This window comes from Octopus bimaculoides, chromosome 19 (genome assembly GCF_046866305.1).
Source record: "Octopus bimaculoides isolate indiv1 chromosome 19, ASM4686630v1, whole genome shotgun sequence".
NCBI classification, from domain to species: Eukaryota; Metazoa; Mollusca; class Cephalopoda; order Octopoda; family Octopodidae; genus Octopus; species Octopus bimaculoides.
This window is the reverse complement of record NC_142946.1, coordinates 24,601,528-24,626,775: the sequence shown is the minus strand read 5'-3', so window position 1 is coordinate 24,626,775 and position 25,248 is coordinate 24,601,528. Positions and strand designations below refer to the sequence as shown.

Sequence of the window (25,248 nt, the reverse complement as noted above, 5' to 3'; positions counted from 1 at the left end):
TTCTAATGTTGTGAAGTGAAAACTACATTTGTTAATGCACAATTAACAGATTGGATGCAAACTAAAAACACTGCAGCAATTCTATATAATTATAAATAAGTTTTATTTTATAGTAAAATATAAACATTACACGGGAGTTGATTCAAGCTGAATGCGTTTATAATCATAAAAACAAAACTATTTCAAATATTCATCATACTAAATAATCTAATGATTTTGCTTATAATTTTCTACTAAAATAGATGACATTAAAAAATAATTTTATTAGTAAAAAAAGACTAATTTCTTACTTTGGTCAGATATTGATTAAGCGAAAGGTGCGCCATTTTTGATTTAGATGATGTTAAACTACAGATGATATGACCAGCTGGTCGGAGCCGAACAGCAAAACAGTTTCGTAATATTGATTCACTTTCTTTTCTAATTTACTTTCTTAATCAGGTAACAAATTACAGAAATATATGATAAGCTTTTAGATCATTTATTGTTTGGTTCAAATATTTGTTTCAAATTATCAAACTTTTTTCTACTAAAAGTTAGTACAGTAAGATAATGAATTGGTAACAACACATTAATAAATCGGGATCATGGACAATAAAAAAAATTCAAGTATTCTTTCCTGTCACTTCTAAACAAATTAAAATGGAAAATATTTTTACATTTTTAAATTGACAGAAAATTAGAAAATATCCAGAGGAGCTTCATCTTCATGTCTGCTACATGGCAAGCATTTGAAGGTCCACTAGTTTGATAAGCACTAACGAGATTTGATCATAGTTTGGAAAACAAATATGTTGAGCACTCACAAAATTCTCTTTCTATACTCTAAAGCAATGGTTCCCAACCTTTTCACTACCAAGGACCCCTTTTATTTGAATGAGTTTTCCCACAGACCCCAGGATATTGAAAGGTCAGTCAGCTTAACATGTTCACATACCCCCGGTACGACCTTTGCGGTCTACAGGTTGGAAACCACTACTCTAAAGCATCTAAAGAAAAAAATCTATTTGAAGAATAAATTGGAGTAGAGAATTAACTCCAAATACTGTCGAATCCAAGAATCAGCATTCTATTTTCCTTGTTTTAATGTTCCAAATCATATGAACTCTAACCACAATTAATTTGCAAATATTAATTCAATATTATCTTTCGAAGGTTATCTCTGATAGATAGTATGTTATAATAATTATTTTTCGGTGATGTACTCGTTTGGCGAGACTTGCCTGAGACCGTATGTTTAAAACTGACAATTACATTGTGGAAGAGCATTTTGGTCATTAAAGAAATAAACAGAACTGTCACTTTCTTTTTTGTTTATCAAAGGGTATTGGCTACTAGTGAAGTGTCAAATAGTTTTGCCGCTCTTCTTCAATCTTGTAACTTACACAAAGGCAGTGATCCCTTCACAAATGTGCGACGAAACTTTCTGACACTTCATAGTAAACAGTATTGTCGGAAAATTAATGAGAGTGAAAGGAGAGTTTTAGATGGCTAAGATTATTCTTCTGCAAAAAAACTTGTAATAATTACGGAGATGTACTTGCATAGCAATTGACCTGATCTGAGATCGTGTGCTGAAACAAAATCAATTGCAGCGTGGAAGGTGTTTATAAGCCATTTAAAAACACACACACAAAAAAAAAACGTTAGATTCACTTCAACATTTAAATTTAATTTGTCAAAATATCTTCTTCGCTTTGAGACCGCAACCTGTTCACTAACAAAATTTCGTGCTGCATCAATAATAATTATATTACCTAAAATCTAGCTAACTAAACGGGGTGGTGTTTGCGTGGAATGGACAGTATACTCCAATATTAATAAGACTCGTTATGTGCTGTGATTAAGTCTCTCCTTGCTAGTCTCTTGACCGCATCTAGAAATCACTTATATGAGAAAGAAATAGCGTGAAATTGCTTAACCAAAGATTAATCTTTATATATATATATATATATATATATATATATATATATATATATATATATATATATATATATATATATATATATATATATATATATATATAAGGTTGAGGAGGGTATTGGATTTAACCAAACCCAAGAGTATACAGGTAATACCGAATAAGTGCTGTATACCGACTAGTTTGCCCCAGTCGTTGTATGAACAGGATTGGGGATTATAAGTCGTATATTAGCGTGTGTATATGTAAATATCTAAAAATAAAAAGATAAAGAGAGCAATGGTAAAGTTGGAACGAAGGCTGATATATGCCATACTGCGATGGATTTTAGCCTTCGTTCCAACATCTATTTCCGGATTATCTCCATATGGATTACTTTACACGGATTTTTACTACTGGAATGAAACTACACTTCAAGTACTGTTCTCTCTTTTTTCAGCGCATCACACTCTTTACCACTTCATACTAAAAATATCTGCCTATGGATATAATAATAGATTACTTTATTTTTTCTGTCTCCGATGAAGGGAAGTACTGGATCTTCCCAGAAACAGCTGTAAGACTCTATCCATAAAATACTTCTCCAACCTTACCATTGCTCTCTTTATCTTTTTATTTTTATATATTTACATATATATATATATATATATATATATATATATATATATATATATATATATATATATATATATATATATATATATATACACATACATACATACATACGTCTATATTAGTTAGAGGTTAAACAACCATTTAAGGGATAATAGATATCCAATATACTACTGGATATATACCTATGTATTTATATCCAAATGCTTACTGTTGTAAGGCAGTAACGCAATTGAATAACAGGTATGAGTGGGGGTAAAACAGAAATTTATCCAGAATTTACATATCACAAATTGAAAAATGAAAGAAAAAATCGTAAAACATACTACAGTAAAGTGAGGTTTACAAGGACACGGGCTCGTGAACACTGACTATTACATATTTTGTAAAGCACACTGCTAACGCAGTAGAACAGTATTGACTTATACTCTTTTACTTGTTTCAGTCTTTTGACTGTGGCCATGCTGGAGCACCGCCTTTAGTCGAGCAAATCGACCCCAGGACTTATTCTTTGGAAGCCTAGTACTTATTCTTTCGGTCTCTTTTGCCGAACCGCTAAGTTACGGGGAACGTTTAATATATTTTATAGTATATTGTGGTTGCATAACGATAATACTGTGTCCCTACGAGTCATTGTGTATATAACGCAGTGGTTCTCAACCATTTTTTGACTATGAACCCTTTAATTCCTATTTTACTCGAGGAGGTGAGTATCCTCATAGCCATTCGATGTCTAAAATTCCTATTATATTTTTGTGATTGAATATTATTAGAAATTGTATTTTAGAAAATGTTTAAATATTATATGTATTATAGAAATATATCCAGTTTATTGCACATAAACGTAAGCAACAAAATCTTATATGAACCCCCAAGGACCTTATGAACCCTAGTTGAGAACAATTGATATAACATTTGTATCTAACGTTCGTTGAGTACGCAAGACTTGAAGTCGTTTTGCACTCTTGTTGTTAGGATGGTAAGCGATCGGTTGAAATACTACTCGAACATTTTGTTAAGGACTCAGTCTTTGCCGATCCCCGCAAGACCCTCGCCTTTTTTCTCGGTGACGAGGATGTGATTCGAAGTCGGAAATCCCACGAGCTGAAGCAGATACTGCAAGAGATATCCTTCGACGTTCAAACATTCAACGAGTCCATCGCTTTGGACGAAACTTTATCAAAAAGGATGAGTCAGGATTTGAACTCAAAGCGCTGCGAGTTGAAACAAATAGCGTGATGCAGTAAATCCAACGTTCTAAGTACTAACGGGTTTGAATCAATACAGAATAGTGAATCGCAACAAAAATTTAGTTTGTATAGTAGTTCGAATGAAGACTTCATGTGAGAAATGTTGTAATCGTGGCTCGAGGAAAGTGATACCCTGCGACTCTGGCTGCATGGAAGAATGGAAGAGCATGCAGACAATGTGGACGAAGCATCGTCATTAGAACTCATTGTGTCCGATAAAAACAAACCGTTTTCTACTGATGATGACGCATATCAACAGCTCAAATCTGTTTACATCGGGCAGTCAATTGATGTATTCGTATTAGTTAAGTATTGTCCTGAGCGCGATAAGTACTCGGATTTAGAATCTTGGCGCTCTCGAATATGTCAACTCGGCGTGCACGGTTGTCTGACCCCTGCCCCGGAGACTGAAAGAAACAATGATGAATGCCGACTTACGAGCAAAGAACCTTCTGTTGATCATAGCTGGCACTTTGGCGAATGTAAAATTTGCCTCAGTTTTACTGAGGGATCTGATTCCAGAACAGTGTCTCACTTCCATCTGGTAGGTTTCCACCCTATTTTCATATATTTTCTTCACAGCAATATTACAGTCGTGTCTAAATTGACAGATCTTTTTGTTTCAGTATTGTTTACATATTCTATGTACTTTATTCCTCCGTGAACACATTGTTGAGCTCTGTTGAAGTTGCTCATTTCGCTTTGATTCTATTGTTTACATTAGACAACCTTCACGCTTATGTCATCAGCTAAGTAATTAATTTCTCACAGTAATTTATTCTCTAATTTTATTCTTTTTATATTGTCACATTATCTCGTTCTTCCAATGCTCGCTTATTTTATTGGAGCCTAAAAAGGAACCACTTTTGTTCCTAACGTTGGGGGTCTGCAGGCCCCTGAAAAGTGGGGCAGTGGGATTTGGCTGCCCTGCTCACAGCCGTAAATGTAACATACCTTCGACTACAACAAACATGCCGTGCACCTCGCGCTACGCCACTCTGTTCAAAATTTTAAAAGGTTGCTGTGTATGATATATAATTATTACTTAGTCGTTTTTAACAATTCATTTACATTTACCTTTCAATGTAGGTATGAGACTGTGAAAACGTATTTGTTGTAAATTTAGGGTCCGTAGGAAAAATTCGTTTAAACGAAATTAGGTCCTTTGCTGTGAATAAATTGGGTATGTAACCCACTTTTCTATGTAGCCGTTCGACTTTTTAAAAATAGCAGTCATATCTCCCTCAAATTATACCTTACTGACTTTTTAATAAAATGTAAGGATTCACTGCATAATGTAAATCTAGATACTTTACAGTCCGAGAAGAAAATAAGACGAGATGGTCTTAGTTAGACTGCTTTTGATTATGGATCTGCTTTATCAGACTTTATCTGGGGTTAACAACATGATTAGTGTGTTCATATATGTCAAACTTCAACATTTGACAGTGCTCACTTTGTTGTTATTGCGAAGCAAATCAACAGTTACCTGTAATCAGCATACCTACACAAATGTGCCCCATTTTGTTTCTTCACACCTTTCAGAAAAATGGATATTTTTTAACGAAATTTCCAACAAATCCGCTTCAGATGTGAAAAAGATTTTTCTGTGAGTTGGGGGATGGGTTTCGGAATATTCACACGAGTCAGCTTTGTTTCCTCATAACTTTCAGAAAAATGGGTATTTCTTAATGAAATTTTCAGCAAATACCTTTCAGAGTGTATAGATTTTGATTATATCGGAATTTAATAATAATAATAATAATAATAATAAATGGTGGACTCGCGCATATACGTACTGACACAGATCACATATCTACAAAATGAAACTTGAAATTTCGGGAAAAAATTGTGATGTGTCAGTATGTTATGTGTGCTTGTTCACCGTTTTATTTATTTATAAATTTTTTTTTTTTTCATATTAAATTCCGATAATCGTAATCTATACACTCTCAAAGGTAAGAAATTTCATTTAAAAAATGTACCCATTTTTCAAAAAATGTTATAGGGAAACAAAGCTAACTCGTGTGAATTTTCTGAATCTCCTCTCCCCACCCACGGAAAATTTGTTTTCACAACAAATTCCGATATAATCGGAATGTACACTACCTGAAACATATTTGTAGAAAATTTCCTTAAAAAATATCCGTTTTTCTGGAAGTATTGAGGAAACAAAGTCGATGCGGGAGATGTGGGGGGCACTTGTGTAGGTATGCCCCTGTAACCTACATTTTAAAGCCGAGCCGTAATTTACATTTTAACATTTTAGGCGCAGGAGTGGCTGTGTGGTAAGTAACTTGCTTTCCAACCACATGGTTCTGGGTTCAGTCCCACTGCGTGGCACCTTGGGCAAGTGTCTTCTACTATAGCCTCTGGCTGACCAAAGCCTTGTGAGTGGATTTGGTAGACGGAAACTGAAACAAGCCCGTCGTATATATGTATATATATATATATATCTATGTGTGTATATATGTTTGTGTATCTGTGCTTGTCCCTCCAACATCGCTTGGCAACCGATGCTGGTGTGTTTACGTCCCTAGTAACTTCGCTGTTCGGTAAAAAGAGACCGATAGAATAAGTCCTGGGGTCGATTTGCTCAACTAAAGGCGGTACTCCAGAATGGCTGCAGTCAAATGACTAAAACAAGTAAAAGAATAAAAGAATTTGTGTGGGTCAATCAGCTGGTTAATTTCCACTCTAAATATGAAGCCGAGTTCTGTAAGAAATAACATTCAGTGTTTTCATTTTGTATGTATGGTGTTACCAATGGACATTCTAATTTTTTCCCCCCATTGATATTGGACACCCTAGGGAGAGTCAACATAAGAGAGATAATTGGAGAACAACTTCTTTCAGAGGAATTTGTGTGTCCGTAACACACTTGAGTCATTTGTGTAAGAGGACTTTCGGACACCCAGCATTTTAGAATAACTGTTACCAAACCAATAGACATCCTTTGACATTTTGTAGTTTTTACCATAATGTTGTGGCCAGAGGTTTTATTTCTGTATCAAGATATCATGTTCTTCAAGACGTATCTTTTGTGACATGTAGTGTTCTTTGTCCAGATTGCATACTCCTAGATAAATGACAAAATTACAGCTATTTTGTTAGTTGAAAATAGAGGAAAGTAACAGATGGAAATATAGATTGTAATCTTAGACAAGTCACACTTGGAGAATTATAAGAGCATCGGACAATATAACTTGTGGCTTTTGCATTTTAAATTCAAATAATACCATGGCCCATTTGGGCAGGATACCTAATTTGTCAATCAATTAAACACTACCATTTGGTCACTTGGGTAACTTTAGTGAAGTCTATTCTATTACAATCATTTGGGCCAGATTTCCAGTTTGAGAATATCTTTCTCCCTTTGTCCTTCTAGCTTTGGAGATCCTACAAAGGATCACAGGCACTGCTCTTCTCTCTGCACTAAGCATTAAATAAATTTCTCATTCTTTAGATTGCACTGGCTCACTGTGTATCAGGGCTTTGTCTTCCATTTGTTTAGTTTTTGAAATATTGTGTTTCTCATGGAAATTCAAAATCTATGAATATTGTAGAGCTTTTGACTCCATTCACTTATACACAAAACATCTCTTTAAAAAGAACGTATCTAAACTACCTCTCATGTTGTCAAACTTAATTAGTATACAGCTTACTTAAAATATGAAATTTTACAAAAAGAATAAATCTATCTTGTTGTTGTACTTGGGAATGGTCATATTGCCAGTTTAGCCAATAAAAACACACACACTGTATATTTGGTGTTAATTTGCTTCAGCTTTATATTACATTATATTACATTAATCCTATTTCGGCCAGAGTTCTTTCGTCACACTTCTGTGACCTCATCAGTGGTCCTTTGCTTTCTTCTTTCTTATGTGTGTCTCACCTTGCTAACTATCAGCTATTTTGTATTTTTCTATCTTCTTATCCACTCCTTTTAACTAATAGCCTACACTCACATCAACCTTAGCAGTTAATATGCACAGCACCATATGTAAATGCTATTACAGTTACATCATTCTTCATACACAGCTGCACAATTTCACCAATATACAACCTACCACCTAAAAATGCAGTTTCAAATAAATTGACTACAAGTAGTACCTACAGAATCTACCATCTACCTTTTTAACCATAGCATCAAAGAACATCAAATACAAGCAACCATTACACACCATAACTTGAGCCTCTAGAAAGTTTCTTCACCTATTTGAAATAGCAACCAAAGCTTCCTAAATTTACACCCTATTGCCTCATTATATGAATGAGATATGTCTTCATTGCATGTGTCTGAAAAGAGACAAGATGGTCATTACTGGAACACATTTGCTTATAGGTCTGCTCGATCTGGACCAAAATGGGCTAAACAACATTTTAAATATATCACACCTAAAAAAAATAATAAAATTACACACCACCAACTTTGTAGCATACACACCACATATAGGGGACAATAAAGAAATCAAAACAATACAGACACATACTTAGAACATTTTCAGTTACATTTGATCAACTCAAAGAAGGCATAATACTTATGAACTGACAATACATTAAATACATCATGGATTATGCCAATCTATTTTGGGCCCCTAATTTTGCCATAAATTACAAAGATCATAAACAGTCAAATCATGACAGGATGCATGTAGACAACCTCACAAACACAAAATAGATAAATACACAAAATAAAAGATTGGAAAGTACATATACAACTAAATAGCTGCAGTTCTTCAAACTAAAATAAATGTTGTATAGATACTAAGCCTTTTTATTTTGTTTTGTTTTATTTTTTCAGAAAGAAAAACCTTACTTTTCTAAAGGTAACATCTATGTAATTCCTCTGAACCTAAGTCTCACCTCTGTACCAGGTGGTTGCAAGCAAGTGTTGCTCTCAGTAGCCGTCTGGCTCTCTAAGACACCAACTCCAACAGAATGGATGGCACTTGAAAAGGATTTCTGCCTTAGTCCTGATTCATCTACAGGACTTCCTCCTACTCCAAAGACTGTTACAAAGCAATCTTGTAAGTAACATCCTAACTACATCTTGAATTGAAGAACTTAAATGTATCATTTTGATACTGTCAATATTGTCTATCTGCTTACGTCAGAGATTATGTCCATCTATACATTGCTGCTTCTGTACATGATTGCTTCACCCTGTGATATCATCTCATACTAATAACAGTCATTGTTTGTTATTTGGTTGTGCTACCTTATATGGAATTGCTCTCTTTCCCTGTCTACTACCATTAATACACACTCTTCCCTGTCTTGCTATCTACTACTAGTACTACATCTACTTTGATATGGATTATCATCTAACATTCTCATTTGAAATTGCTAATGGACTATAACTGTATTATTTATTTGGTCATAAAACTACGTAATGCATACCTATTTTACGCTGATCCGTCTCTCACTTTTGACAAACTGGAATATACTAATACGCCATTAAACAAATTAATGTTTGATTCTACTAATAAATTAATTCAGTCTTTTTGCTGTAATTCATTCTCTTCATCTTAATTTGAAATTATTTTCTCAATTTTTCTTCTGTTTTGTCTTTACAGTAAGTTGTCTTCTGAACCTAATCCAACCTCCGAAACTGAAGTGTCATCTGGCTCAGGCTGCAGGCAAGCAATTCATTCTGTTGGAAGGTCAGTTTCTTATTACAAAGAACAAAGTCACTAGTATTTCATCTGTTTTTACAGCATCAATTATTAGCTGTGCATTTAACTGTTATTCTTCTCTGATAATGCTCTACTTCTCTCATTAATGATTTGGAAAAGAAATGAACATCACCACTTCCATTTCTATACAACTCAGATTTATTTTGTTATCAATGTTATACATTGAGATTATCAAACATGTTTTCAAAACTCCTTAAGAAGATAAAACATGTTTAAACTAATTACTGTATAAATTAGTATTTCATTATTTTCTATATAGAAGACAAGACTAGAAAAGAGCCATATATGCTAATGTCAATACAACGAATGGGTGCAAAAACTATGATACAGAATATCTGTCAGCTGACAAGTTACCAGAAATTTAGAAATATCAGATCTTACTCAATAACATTGAATGTTACAGAACTGAAACATAAAAAGCATTTCTGTAATATAAACCTATCCAAATTAGCATGAAAACAACATAAATGTTATATTAATTGACAGGGATTTTAACATAAAGTGATATTAGACATTTAAGCACTCGTCTGATACTGACATATATAAGAGGTCTACCAATAGCAGCAATCAAATCACTCATTTATTGTTCGTAATTTGATATTTCATCTCATATTAAGTATTGTAACTTGTTTCTCCTAATTTAGCCTTTAGCAGAAACAACAGCCAAATCTCCCTCCTATCACTTGTCCTTTCCTTACAAGAAAGGACACATTGGAAAATCTATTCCTAGAGGTATTCTGTCTACATACAGGATTAGACTGACCAAGATAATTTGTGCTGACATGAAGTATCTGAGAAGGTAGAATTATACAGGTTAAAATAGCAGAAATCATTTTTGATACTTAATTTGAGGAGATAGAATTTAGTGTTGGATCAAGTGCGAATGGCAGTGATGGCGAATGGACTGATCCTGAATTTGTAATATGAATGGGAAAGCAATTAAATGGTTCTATGATCTTTTGCAATATAATTTTTAGAATGTTTTTGTTGAAAGAATCATTAGTGTTACCAAAAAGGTTTGCATCAGAGACAACCATGATGTTATAGGAGAGAAGTGCGTTTACCTGGATGATGGCTCACTTGCATTTGATGATTCTGCAAAGAAGGAGGTTTGGAAGTACCACTATGGTTCTTATTGCTGAATCACTAGCAGAATTAGAAAAGAAATTTCAGATGTGGAAGCAAGGTCTGGAATCGAAAGGTTTTAGAGTTAATTTAACAAAGACCAAAGTGAGTAGGAAAACAGACAGATCGCTGATCCCATCAGGGGGTTGGCCCTACGCAATACGTGGAAAAGGTATTGGTAGAAACTTCATATGGTGTACCCAGTGCAAGCTATGGACACATAAGAGGTGCAGTGATATCATAAGAAGGTTAACAGAGAAAGTAGTCTTTGTGTGTGGCAGATGTACTGATACAATAAACACTAAGAATGTACAGAAAATTAACTTTGTCAAATGTCTGAGTGGGATCCTTAGAAGTATTAGATAGTTTCCATTACTTAGATGACCACATTAGCAGTGGAGGGGGTAGTTCTGAAAGTGTAGTTACTAGAATAAGAATGGGCTGGGCAAAGTTCAGAGAACTACTATCTTTATTAGTAACAAAAGGTCTCTCCCCAAGAGTGAAAGGCAGATTGTATGATACCTGTGCACAAGCAGCTATGCTACATGGCAGTGAAACACGGGCTTTGACTACAGAGGACATATGAAGGCTTAAAAGAAATGAAACCAGCATGCTCTGCTGGATGGGTAATATCAGTGTGCGTAATATATGGGTAATGACGGAGTGTAAGTAATTTGAGAGAAAAATTGTGTATGTGATGCATGAGTTGTAGTGTGCAAGAAAGAAGACTGCACTGATATGGTCATGTGATGTGTATGGATGAGGACAGCTGCATCAAGAAGTGCCAATCTGTAATTGTGGAGGGAACATGTGGAAGGGGTTAACCCAAGAAGGCATGGTTCAGAGTGGTGAGAAAGGACATTGGGTCTCACAGAGGAGATAGCAAGTGACTGAGACTTGTAGTGGTTTGCTGTGCCTGAGAAGACATGTATCAAGCTAAGTAAAATTGCAACCATCCATACTTACTTTTATCTTTTACATGTTTCAGTCATTAGACTGTGGCCATACTGGAGTACTGCCTTGAGGAATTTTAGTCAAACTAATTGACCCTAGTCCTTATTCTCTTTTTAAGCCTGGTACTTATTCTCTTTTGCTGCACCACTAAGTTACGGGGACATAAACACACCCACACTGGTCGTCAAGTGATAGTTGGGGACAAACAAAGACACACACACACATATCTATGACAGGCTTCCTTCAGTTTCCATCTACATACATACATATATATACATATATATATATATATATATATATATATATATATATGATGGGCTTCTTTCAGTTTCCGTCTACCAAATCCATTCATAAGGCTTTGGTCAGCCCAAGGCTACAGTAGAAGACACTTTCCCAAGGTGCCACACAGTGGGATTGAACCCGGAACCATGTGGTTGGGAAGCAAGCTTCTTACCACACAGCCACACCTGTGTTCTAACTTCAAATTCTGCTGAGGTTGACTTTGCTTTTCATCCTTTCGGGGTCAATAAAATATGTATCACTTGAGTACTGGGTTAATGTAACTGACTAAACCTCTTGCCACAAAATTTCAGGCCTCGTGCCTACACTAGAAAGGATTATTATTATTATCATCATCATCATCATTATTATTATTATTATTAATCAGCATCATTTCTGTTATCAGTGCACAACTCTACATATGAAGATGTTACCATATCTAATTGTTGGGTGTTACCAAGTTCCTGTCACTGGGCTACACGAAGTCCAACAGAACCCTTATGTGAACACAACAGCAAAGAATGGTAAATATCTCTTATTTTGTTCATACATTTTTTCTCTTGCCTCCATTACAGTTTCTGAATAACAACTGTTTTAATTTTGTCATAAAAGATCTCCAGATTGTCCAATATGAGTTCAATGATAATTAAGACTTATTTCATATTTGGTATGTAATTGATTTAAGTTATTATATTCAATAAAAATGTCTTAAAGTAAATTGTAACTACAACTATGTTTAAATAATAACCATGTGTAACATGATTTTTGTTATTGGGTAGCAACCATTATTTCCTATTTGCTTACTCTTAGAATGTATGAAAAATGGCTAATATTTCCTTCAAACTTTGCTTTTGTTACATTTAATTCAAACCCCTAAGAATCCCTCTCAACACATAGCTATGATCAGTACCGGATTTAAACCATGGGGGGCCTAGGGCACTTCAAGTTTGGCGGGCCCTTTATACATGAGAATTAAAACCTTAGAAAATTACCAAATTTAAATCTCAAAACCCATCTGTTTCAAATAATTGAATTTAGTGAGTTAGCAGAGAGTTTAAATAAATGACTGGAAATGTTGCTTTATAGAGACAGTTTTTCAAAATTCAATTTTCATTTTTTACACATCCACTTGCAGTGTTTGACTTTTTCTTCATTGTGAAAAATACAATGAAGAAGGGAAAAGTGGGGTAAGGTTTTTTTTTTCTTTTATTGTGAGTTACATATGTTTCAGAATGTAGAATAAGATAAAATGACAGAAAATTACAAAAAAGAAAAAAAATCATTTTTGTGGTTGTTGTTCCAAAGTCATGATGTGTGTGTGTGTGTGTGTGTGTGCATGTGTCTGTGTGTGTGTGTGTGAGTAAGAGAGAGAGAGAGAAAGTGGGAGTAGAGATACCAACATTTAAAAGACATGGATTTAAAAAATTCTTCTTTTAAAACGGCTTCCCTTCATTATTTTGCTATGTGTGAAAAAAATAAAAAGCAGGGAAAACCCCGACAAAAACACGGAAATTTGAACAGCTTTTTCCGAAAGTCTACATTTCCAGTTTCCAGTAAGAGTAGCTGGGCACTATAAGTAATATTTACTGCATTTTTGACTTTGAAGAAAATATATTTTTTACAAATGTTCACTACCTTGCCAAAACTATATCAAGGAAGTAAAGACCTTCTCTAAATACAGTAAAACCTATAACATATTCAGAACACGGTTTCAGAAAATTATCACTGTTCTTTTTGAGCATATAAAAGACAAATTTAGGCAGGGTAAAATGGGTAAGACAAAACAAAGTAAATATACCTTTCTGGTTCTCCAGAATTAAATTTGAAGAGATCATACACATAAACACCCATCCTTAGACATCAGAAATGCAACAAAATTTAAGATATCTTGTTCAAATGAAAGAGGATTATGGAAAAATAGCACATATGAAATTAATGAAACTCAACATAAAATATTCTTTATAGCTTCTTCACCAAAAATTATTCAGATATTTTATTAGCTACCTCAATTACAACTGGGTCAAATTTGACGAAAAATTTCTTGAAAATAGAACCTGTCACCTACATTTTAAACTCTCAACTTCAACAACTATGTACACTATGCTGGCCAAATTTTACTCCCAAAGATGATGAAATGGTGCAAAATGAGAGAAAACAACAAGAAATCAGAAATTATTCATTTTGCCCCACTTCCATATAATGATTCCAAGTGTTTGACAGAATGACGAAAAATATATGAAAAAATAAGAAAGAAAAGAGGTTCAATTTAATGAAACATTTGAATATATATATACAATAATTCTAAAGATGAAAAGGAATGTTTTTAGCTGTTGAGAGATGTAATTTTATAATTAAAACTAAATTCAAAAGATTTCTTTACTTACTTGCTTCATAAAATAAGACTAGTTTTCAAAGCCTCACTGAAATAAGTTTAGAAGTGTGTGTGTGTGCCTTTAACTGCTATTGGTCAAGCCAAGGTCAAGGTCAGTCATGTATTGAAAGAAGGAATTTGGCCTAGAAACAATAACATTTTTCTATCAATCTCTTTATCTTAATATACATTTATACTTACACACATACACTCACAGATACATACATACATATATACATTTTCAGGAGTGTTCTGTTGTTTCCCTTTTCTCTGTTGTCCCAAAAGCAGTTACAATTCCCAAGGGAAATTGTAAGTGCTTTGGGACTGGGTTTTTTAGTTGAATTATTTGGTGTCTCTAAAGTGGTTATCATAAAAGAGAATCCATTACATTTTGTATATTGAAACAGAGCCTCTTCATGCCTGATTGCTTGAAGGTGTGTGTGTGGGGGGGGCAGTATTAAGTTCTACATACACATCGTAGCAGCCCCCCCCCTCAAATATTTAGGTACCCGGAGCAATTGCCCTCTCCATACCCCTATAAATCTAGCTTGGCTCTGATGCTCCCCCACTAGTCTTGCTTGTGATCTGGTCTGAAATGTAATGGAAAATAGGTGAGTTTCAAAACATTGATGTCCAGATCACAAAAGCAAAGTTTTAAGGGAATAGTAGTCACTTCCTTTGATTTCTAGATAGAAGCAAATAGGAAAATAACACTTACTGACCAAAGACACAAAAAATTTTTGATTTTGTTACACAATGTAATTAGTGAAGTAACTATCTATGATCATCATTGTTATTTAGTCATTTTTTAATTTTATTTCTTATGTGGTCCAGTAGATAAATGTTTTTGACTTCATTCAACACCAAACCAGGCGAACAACTTATATCCATGCAATTAATGTTGTTATTTTCTAACGATTAGGATTATATTTATGCTTGAATAAATACTTTTGTTCCAACCACTCATTGCACTGAGTGTTTTCATTTAATTGGTTGTCAGTTTGCTTTTAGAATAATATTATCAAAGCAAAAGATGAGTGGAAAATTAGTTTTTGGCAGTTTATGTTTCTAGAAATGCAAGTATAAATGCAAAAGATAAAGAAAAGTGTTCATTCATTGTTTATATCTATAGACAAACAATTCATTCAAGGAGAAATTTAACTCATAAACTAAATAGTAAAAGTCTTGTAACTGCCTTGCGTTTATATGTACCATTTATTGAACCAACAAAGGAGCATCAATATGATTGATAAATCTGCTAGGAATAGCAACCAAATTTCCCTCATATCACATTTTGCTTTGGAAAATATATTCCTATATGTATTCTGTTTATATAAAAGATAGAATGGGCAAGACTGAGATGTTTTGACCAAAAGTTTCATCTATCAGGACTGACCTGTAGCTAATAACAACATCAATGTTTGGTTTATTTGTTTCATTAGCAGCTAAACTTTATTGTTGGAAGTTCTCAATTAATTCAATACTTTATTATTCAGTTAAGTGTTTCAGTAGCTTAACAGTTTCACATTTGAAAGAGAAAACAGTAGTAGTCATTATGTTTTTGTTTTGTTTTTTTCAAGCAGCTTTGATCAGCCATTTAATTTCAGAACAGACTATAGTTCAAGCTCTTCCAACAGCAGGTCTTTTGGCCAGTCATTTTGGTATGTTTATCTCTCAAGTGCACATAATGCATCCTCACAGCTGCACTATAATTGCATTTTAAATAAACATACTACCTTATAAAAATAATAGTCAAATAGTTATTGATATGTGTACATGTGTGTCTGCACACTCTCGTACATAGCTCTTCACATTGTAACAACAGCAATTTATATAGCAAAGTATGACCAACATATATGGAGGATGAAAATGATCTTACTTTATAAAAACAACCTTCCTGGTTATTGTGTTTTAATAAAGACATTAACTGTGTAGACGATAAAGAAGACAGCAAGCCTCAGAAATTCTGCCAACCCAAATATGCAACATAGAAAAATTACAAATATTGTCAACTACATGAATGTGGCTTTCATGTGTTATATTGGTTCTGTAGGTAGTAGCAATGGAGTAAGCATCAACCATCATAATGTATCCTCTTCAGTCACCTTGTTTTGTGTTGTTGTTTTTTTTTTTGTTTTTCCCGAAAAGCTAATACTAATGAAAGTATGATGAAAGATAAGAGGCAGGAAAGTAGTAGCTATATTAAACTATTAGCAACTTATATATATATACATATATATAATGTTCTGTACATAGTCATGTAGAAAAGTGCATCAGCCTTCCCATCATATTGTTGAAGGCAACAATAAAAATTGCTATACTGTAGATTAATATGACCCATGCCAGTATAATGTAACACATGTTAAAATTATGATTGCAATATTTAAAAGCACCAGAATAAATATACTGCTGTGTATGGAAGTACTACTGATCATGTCACCAGGATGAAGAGAATATGAAGTCTTGGAAGTTTTATCTATAACACAGACTGAAAGCCAAATTTTATTCTCCCCGTGAATAGAAGCATTGGAATAATTATGAGCATGAAATTTATCCATAGTGAGAAATGTGTGTACCAATCACCTCCACTGTAATCTAACATAGGCTTGCAGTTAATAAAATTAGATTTAATCTGGTAAAAGTTGAAGAAATATAGTCGTTAACATTATGAATAGAATTATCAAAGAAAGAGATGGCAGAAGTTAAAGATGTTGCAGAAAACGTTTGAGGTTGACTTCCACATGCCACTATCCAATACTAATATACATTAACCCTTCAGCATTCAAACTGGCTATATCCTGCCTCAGCCAGATGCAATCTCTAATACTTACCCTATAATGTCCCTCTAGAAATAAGCAATCACATCATAAAAATCTCCAAGCTGCAAGATGATAATACATGATTAATTCAAAACAATGTTAATAAATAAGCATTACATTTGACTGCATAATCTGAATGCTAAAGGGTTAAGAGACTAGGATAAGAGGTGGAATAATGAACTAAGTAAGAAATACTTGATGTTATTGGAGTGAGTGAATGAAAGGAATTAGTAGGAAACTACATTTAGATTCTGGTGATGGCAGTCAGTATTATGTATAGCCTAGTTAGAAGCAGTGTAGGATATTTGTTAGTTATGTGGAATACAGTTGCCTTCAATTACAATGAAAAGAAAAAAAAACATGTTTTTGGGATGTTGAATAAACAGAATGTGTGATTTGATATAACAAGGTAATGTAGCTGACATATGTTAATCATGTTTCTACATTGGAGATCTAGTGGTATTAAAAATACAATCTGGGAATGAACTGAAATTTTCTCTTCAGTAGTATGCCACCTCTTTCCTTTAGCGACTCTTACCACTCTCTCGTGCCAAAAATGCATTGCAATGTAAATGAACTTTCCATCCTTGTTAGGTTCTCCTTTCTACATAGACATTCTCTTATAGTATGCCTGAAGACTCCTCTAACCTCTTCTATATGTTACATTATCACTAACACTTAAATGTATATCTGTTATAATTTGCAATGTAATCCTGCATCTTTTACTAGCATTTTCTGTAATCATTATCATTTAATCCTGAAATAGATGGTATGGACATTACCTTTGTACACTCTCTAACACTGGTTAATGAGAATGTAATTGTTTCACTTGAAGTTTTATATGCTGATATCTGTAAAACTTGATAGTTGCAAAGAGTTGTTGTCTTAAGGAGAAAGGATTGAGAAAAATGTTTAATATGGTCTTCATAGAAGAAGGAAACTCATTGAATATGTTGAAAGTGGTAGAAGCAGATACATATTGGTTCCACAACTTGTACGTTCAAGAAATAGTGCTACTATTGGTAAATAACATATTTGCTCTGTAAATAGATTGTAAGGAGTAACATTCATTCACGTGTTGAAAATAACAAGTTAGTTCTTAGTAGGGTTGTTGAAATTGCCTTTCCTGGGGTTGGGATATTTTGTTACTGGAAGTACTTGGATTAAATGTCCAGACAGGAAAAAGTGAAAAGTTTTGTGGGAATAGAAAATAACTCAAAAGCACACTGATGCTGAAGGAAAGTACACCATTAGGATTAGAATTCATGCTGGGCTGGAAAAAAAATCATGTTTACTGATTTGGTAATAGTGTAAATATGGTGGGATTGAAAAGAAGAGTTAAAACAGCAGCAGCAGTAGTAGTAGTAGTAGTAGTAGTAGTAGTAGTAGTAGTAGTAACAGCAGCAAAATGATGAGATTGCAGTATCATCATTGTTGAGGGTGGTTGATAGGAGAATTTTGTGATTAATAGAGAACTTGGTAAGGGATCAAAGATTATTGCACATATAATAATAAATAGATCCTTCTGGGACTGTGATGGTCAGGGAGACCATCTTGATATAGTAAGCTATTTATTTCACTAATGTATCTATATAAGGTATAGTTTGGATTAGAGCAGATGAGTTAGAGATTTGTGTATCAGAAAAGAAATATTAGATATAGCTTGTATGTTTGTAGAAGGGATAGCTTGTCACAATTGGACAGAGTACATAGATAGATATGTAACACTTGAACTGAATGGAAAGATGTTTCTGTCTTGTTGAATTTTTGATAATTAAATCAGTAAAACAAGTTCTTAATATGGTTACATTTTCTATTTGGAAATGTTCTACTCATGGTTAAGAATTTTTATCTCAAGTTGTCTACCAACTCAGTTGCACTATTTAATTGAAAATATTTCACTTCACTTATATTATTAATACTTTTCATTAAAACTGGTGTCTTGTGCCTGTATAAAACAGAACAAAAAAAAAACTAACATCTTTTTTTCTATAGTGAAAGTGACCAACATAGTCAAAAAGTCTCTTTACTTAAAACCGACAACTCTACATTTCCGCTGTATTTAAGTCCAGGAGAAGTACTCTCCCTTGTATTTACTGTACAACAAAAAGAACTGGAGGGTCCAAATATGGTAAGTTTATACCAGTTTTGATTATTTCATCAAACTGTCAGTCTAACTTGTCGCAGAAGGTTTGCAAAAATCTAAGGCCGCAGCCCCTTCCTCCACATAAAACAAAAAGAAAACATGAGCAAACAAAAAAAAAAAAATTGTATGTTAGTTGCTTTACACTGTTTAGCATGACTTCTGCATGCTTAACAAACCCTTCCAAGTTATCAAATCCTGTTTTGTCTCGTATCTGGAATGCTACGTTTCATCCTCTATATCTCTGACACTTATTTCACCCCCCCCCCCTTCTCTCTCTTTCTCTCTCTCTCTCTCTCTCTCTCTCTTTTTCTCAACAAAAGCTTTAGAAACATTTAACTTTTCACCTTCAAAATCTTTACTTTGATAGAGCTCTGTTTTTACTTACAGTTTAGGATTGCAACTGCAATATATTCGTTGTCTATTGATTGATAACTATCTTTCTTTGGTTACATATGTTTCCATTATGTCTTCTGTACAATATTCTACCTGCTCCCCTCTCTCAACTTTATCTATCAATGCTAACATTATCCACTATCAACATTTCTGAATATACTCCATACCTTTCAATCTTATATCTTTCCAAACAAACTCTTGATATACAAAAACAAAAAACTATGTTTTCAATACTGATGCATATAGAAATTGCTCAAAAGTAGTTGAGTGTTAGAAATAGGCTTAAATGCCTTTTAGTACTTAGTGTCCTTCCTCTGGATTCTGAGTTCAAATCGTGTCTGTTCAGTCAATAAACGATTGCCAAGGATTTACTAATTTTTCCCTGCTCCATTGCAAGAAATCATTATTGCAATAATGTTTGTGTTTTGTTGCAGATGTTTTCTCTGGCAGCACACATCAGTTGGTGTAGTCAGCAAGCTAAACTAATGGATGAGCCCAAAACAGTTACCACTTACAGGTATTTTTCTCTAATATTTATTCTTTGTTTCTGTTTATTTTTCTAAATATCTCTCAGCTCATATCCAAACCAGAAACATTAAAAATAAGCATTAAAATAATACAACATTTGTTAAGATTTGTCCTTTTTATGTTGTCTTCTTTTTGTGCTCGTTGCTTTCTTAATATAATATTGATAGAAATATTGATTTCTTCTTGCAGCCTTCCAAACATCAAACTTCATCATCCACCATTTGTTGTTTCTGTTTCTTGTAAAGATGAAATTACTGTTGGTCGCAGGTAACAGAGTTTTTGCTCCTTATGTTTTTCTGTTTGTATAAGCATGTAATAAGTGCAAACATGGCTGTGTGCTAAGAAGTTTGCTTCACAATTACATGGTTCCAGGTTCAGTCCCACTGTGTGACACCTTGGGCAAGTGTTTTCTACTATAGCCTCGGGCTGACCAAAGCGGATTGTGAGTGGATTTTGTAGGTGGAAACTGAAAGAAGCCCATCATGTGTGTGTGTGTGTGTATATGTATCTTCCATCTTTCATTTCCTATGTGTGTGTGTGTTTGTCCCCCACCACCACTTGACAACTGGTGTTGGTGTGCTTACATCCCTGTGACTTAGCAGCTTGGCATGAGGGACCAATAGAATAAGTACCAGGCTTAACAAAAAATAAAAACTGGAGTCAATTAATTTGACTAAAAATTTTGCAATGTGGTGATTTCAAATTTTGATACAAGGACAGCAATTTTAGAGCAGGGGCCAGGTCAACTACATCAACCCCAGTGTTCAACTGGGATTTATATTATCGACACCAAAAGGATGAGAGGCAACGTGGACCTTGGTGGTATTTGAACTCAGAACATAAGACAGTTGAAATGCTGCTAAGCATTTTTCCTGGTGTGCTAACTATTCTGTCAGCTTGCTGCCTAAATTTTATAAATATTAGCAATTGTCTTTGCATTAGTGAGCCTGTATGAGGCATTTCATGGGAAAGAAACCAGCACTTTTGCAGCTTAAATACCTAAATCGAGAAACATTATATGATTTCAACATCTCCCTCATTTCTTGGGGCCCTGTTTTCCTTGGCCTACATTGAACTTGAAACTAGATATCTTGGTATTATAAGCTCAGTCAGTTATCACATCTGCATCTCTAAATCACTTGATTTTTCATTGATGCATATACCTCTAGATTACAGTTGAAATCACCATTTCTCTATTATTTTTAATCTGAATTTTGAAGGTGCATGGCTTAGTGGTTAGGGGTATTCGGCTCATGATTATAAGGTCACGAGTTTAATTCCTCATGGTGTGTTGTGTACTTGAGCAAGACACTTTATTCCACATTGCTCCTGTCCACTCAGCTATCAAAAAGGAGTACTACCTGTATTTCAAAAGGTCAGCCTCATCACATTCTGTGTCCCGCTGAATCTCCCTGAGAGCTATGTTAAGGGAATGCATATCTGTGGAGTGCTCAACCACTTGCATGTTAAGTTCACAAGAGGCTGTTCTGTTAGTCAGCTCAACTGGAACCCTTGTCATAACTAGCAGAGTGCCAATTAATCTAAATCCTGATACATTAAGGTTCTTTGATCCTTAACCAATAATTACTTCCTCACAACTAAACACATTTCAAATGATTGTTTTTAGTTCTAATTTAAAATTTAGATTGTAAAATTCAGAAATCTAAAAGTTGAATTTTTTTGCTCTACAGTTTCAATGTTCTCTACACCATTTCAAACAAATTGCAAGATTTTCTGGCTCTTCGCCTCTACTGGAACCCCACACCTTCATCCAGCATTGTAGAAACAAAGGAAGGTTTGTAGCCATATATTTTTTACCTCTATTTCTAAACAGGACTTTTGATATCAACAAATATATATTAACCTGGGTTGCTTATGTTTCTTCATTTCTTTTCCTTTTTCACAAATGTATGTGTGTGTGTGTATATATATATATATATATATATATATATATATATATATACATACAATTTAAATATAGGATAAAATCTTTATAAGAATTTATCAAGTAGTTAGTGTGAAAAAACCTCATAAGGGAAAAATTTATTAATTATTCCCTATAAATATATTTATTTATATTAAGGGCATTACTATACATAAATGCCTCACGCTAGGAGAGACTCTAAAAGTCAAACTACCATAATAAACACATTTTTATCGCGTTCGGTAAAAATGTGTTTATTATGGTAGTTTGACTTTTAGAGTCCCTCCTAGCGTGAAGCATTTATGTATAGTAATGCCCTTATATATATATATATATATATATATATGTATATATATGTATATATACATGCACACACACCCCACACACATATATCATCATCATCATCATCATCATTGTTTAATGTCTGCTCTCCATGCTGGCATGGGCTGGATGGTTTGACATAGAGCTGGGTAGCAGAGAGCTGTCCAGACTCCAACTATATGTGTGTGTGTGTGTGTATGTGTGATAAGAATTTTATAAACTTTCGAGAGAACATGAAATAATTCTTTTTTGGAACATTGGATCTCAAAACACATATAGCTATAAATAATCATTTCTACTGTAGACACAAGGCCTGAAATTTGGGGTGGGGTGGATAGTTGATTACATTGACCCCAGTGCTTGACTGGTACTTTTTTCATCAACCCTGAAAGGATGAAAGACAAGGCCAACCTTGGTGGAATTTGAACTCAGAACATGAAGATGGAGGAAATATCAGTGAGCGTTCCACCCGGTGTGCTAATGACTCTGCCAGTTCCATGCCTTGTATATAGCTATAAATAATAGCATCTAAACATACAATTCTTGCTAGTAAGATTAAAGTTTTTGAAACAGATAAAAAAAAAACTCGAAAGATTGTTTTGGTCCAATGGTAGAACACTTGTCATGTCTACAGGAGACGTGGGTTCAAATCCCATTGACAGCCTTCAACTTTTTCTACCCAGAAGGGTTTTTCATGCTATTATTTATAACTTTGTGTGATGTGCCTCAAGTTCCAATGTTTCAAAAACAACATCTATCTATCTATCTATATATATATATATATATTATAAATTTATAAAGTGATTAAAAGAATGATAAAAAAACAGAAGAGAGTGTTGTACTGAGGTGAGAGGTGAAAGAGAATGTGATGGGAGTGATTAGAATAAGGTTGTGGTAGAGGAAGGAGCAATAGCAGAAAGACAGTAATGGGAGAGAGTAATGAAGAGAAACATTGATGGTAGATTCATGTTTGCTAAAAAAAGATGGGTAGTGACAGAGGTCAAGATGTGTGGGGGAGGTCAAAAGATGGAGACTTAAAAGGAAGGTATAAAGCAAAGAACATAAATGTTATGTTATATGTATGTTATATTATATATAATGTTATGTTATATATATCCCAGTATCCATCACCATCACTACCATTTTAGATTTCGTGTTCCATTGTTTGTGCAAGTGTGCAGGTCATCTTCAGCTCTGTGTTGTCAGTCATCATAGTTCCTTGGCATCTCCTGCATGGTAGTGAAACGTGAGCTTGAATGCAGAGGATTTGCAAGTTAAATAGGCTTATTTATAACTAAAAAATTTTCTTGTAGATATCTCACTATAGAAAGAACATTGATAGTACTGTGGCCTAGCATAAATCTGAATAGTTTCTCATCTAAACTAATTCCCTTCCTAATCAATCATAACTTGGCCCATCAATCAGATGCCTCTGTAGTTGTTTTTTTCCAGAGCATCTCTTTTGTTCTTGTGCAATACCCAATGACTGCTATGCCTGTATGGCACCTCTTTGTGTTAGCTGGATGATTGTATGATTGACTAGCTTGAACCCTACTTGCTTTTTTGCCTTCATATCTTTAATAGCAATTTTCACTATATTACACCCCACTTCAAAAGCCAGTCCTTCTTTTTGGTGTACATGAAATAGTAGTTCTTCTTTCCACACATTTTCTTCCTTCAGTTATCTCTTGAATAACATTTGCATGCCTCTTTCTTCCCATCATTAGGGAACAGCTATGTGCTGTTGTCATTTTGAACACACCTTTCTCTAACAATGTCTTGATTTTAGCCTGACTTCACTTTCTAAAGGACAATGTAACGATTGGCTATTTACAAATTATATTCCAGCAGTTTGTGTGTGTGTGTGTGTGTGTGTGTTGCATTAAAAATTTTGAGCCCAAAATATAAATAACAATAAAAAGAATGCTCAATGTTTTGTTTTAAATTAATTATTAGTGCATTTAAAGCCAGAATTTTCTATTGTCATAACTGAGTTACTTATTAAACAGACTTCAGATATCTATATTCCCAAATTACAGAATATCTTTGACTTTAAATATTCACCAGCACACACATTCTAATATGATACATGGCTGAGCACACCGTTTGTTCTGGGGCATGTGGACCATTGCCCCCTCCCCTTTGCTGCTTAACCCCCCCCCCTACTTATTTTTCTTTTTCTGTTTCTTTGATTCTTTGTATTTAAATGTTATTAATAAACTCTAAATTATTGAGGATCAAAAAAGAAAAAGAAAACAAGAAGATTCCTTTACAAAAGAATACAGAATTGAAACTGCTTTTCTCTCATTTTTCAGGCTATATAAATATTAAAGCACCCAAGCATAATGTTATGAACTCTATCATATGTCAAGATCCAGATGTACTTCTTGGGTAAATATTGAATATTTTGCTTTCTACATTTATAACAAGTATTTCCCATTAGAATTATTTTGCTTGAAAATATTTTCTCACTATTCATCATCATCATCGTTTAATGTCCGTTTTCTATGCTGGCATGGGTTGGACGATTTGACTGAAGTCTGGAGAGCCAGCGGCTGTATGAGGCTCCAATCTGGTCTGGCAATGTTTCCGCAGCTGGATGCCCTTCCTAACGCCAGCCACTCCAAGAGTGTACATGCCATCTGTACAGGAGTCAGTCAGGTGGGCCTAGCATCGATCACGTTCAGATAGTGCTTTTTACCTACTACCCCCACTCTTCCTGGCCTTCCAAGCCTGTTTCTTTGCTCTAATGGCCCTGTGTACAGTATTGTTCCACCACCATGTTACCCTAGATCTAGAAGGGACTTTGCACCAGCCACAGATTTGGTCTATGGTACTCAGCAAGTTGTCTCGCAGGAATTCCCAGCTGCCTTTTCTGTCACAGGACTGTAGCTCCTCCTCCC

General features: G+C 34.3%; 2 protein-coding genes across 2 annotated transcripts in view; one reads left to right on the top strand and one right to left on the bottom strand.

The window, feature by feature from the left end:
* The window catches only part of LOC106874533 (PCI domain-containing protein 2), a 30,142-nt gene extending 29,746 nt beyond the window's left edge, over positions 1-396 (bottom strand). Inside the window, exon 1 of the mRNA XM_014922300.3 lies at positions 291-396. Coding sequence (XP_014777786.1) covers positions 291-326 — 36 coding nt within the window. The 5' untranslated portion in view covers positions 327-396. The remainder of the gene's footprint in view (positions 1-290) is intronic.
* A 3,110-nt stretch (positions 397-3,506) lies between these two features.
* On the top strand, positions 3,507-24,787 carry LOC106874531 (trafficking protein particle complex subunit 14). Its single transcript, XM_089366628.1, has 9 exons — positions 3,507-4,327; positions 8,591-8,816; positions 9,366-9,452; positions 12,250-12,367; positions 19,029-19,164; positions 20,007-20,089; positions 20,290-20,367; positions 21,792-21,895; positions 24,661-24,787. The coding sequence occupies exons 1-9, from the start codon at positions 3,941-3,943 to the stop codon at positions 24,738-24,740; spliced, it is 1,299 nt and encodes a 432-aa protein (XP_089222754.1). The 5' UTR covers positions 3,507-3,940; the 3' UTR covers positions 24,741-24,787.
* The last annotated feature ends 461 nt before the right edge of the window (positions 24,788-25,248 follow it).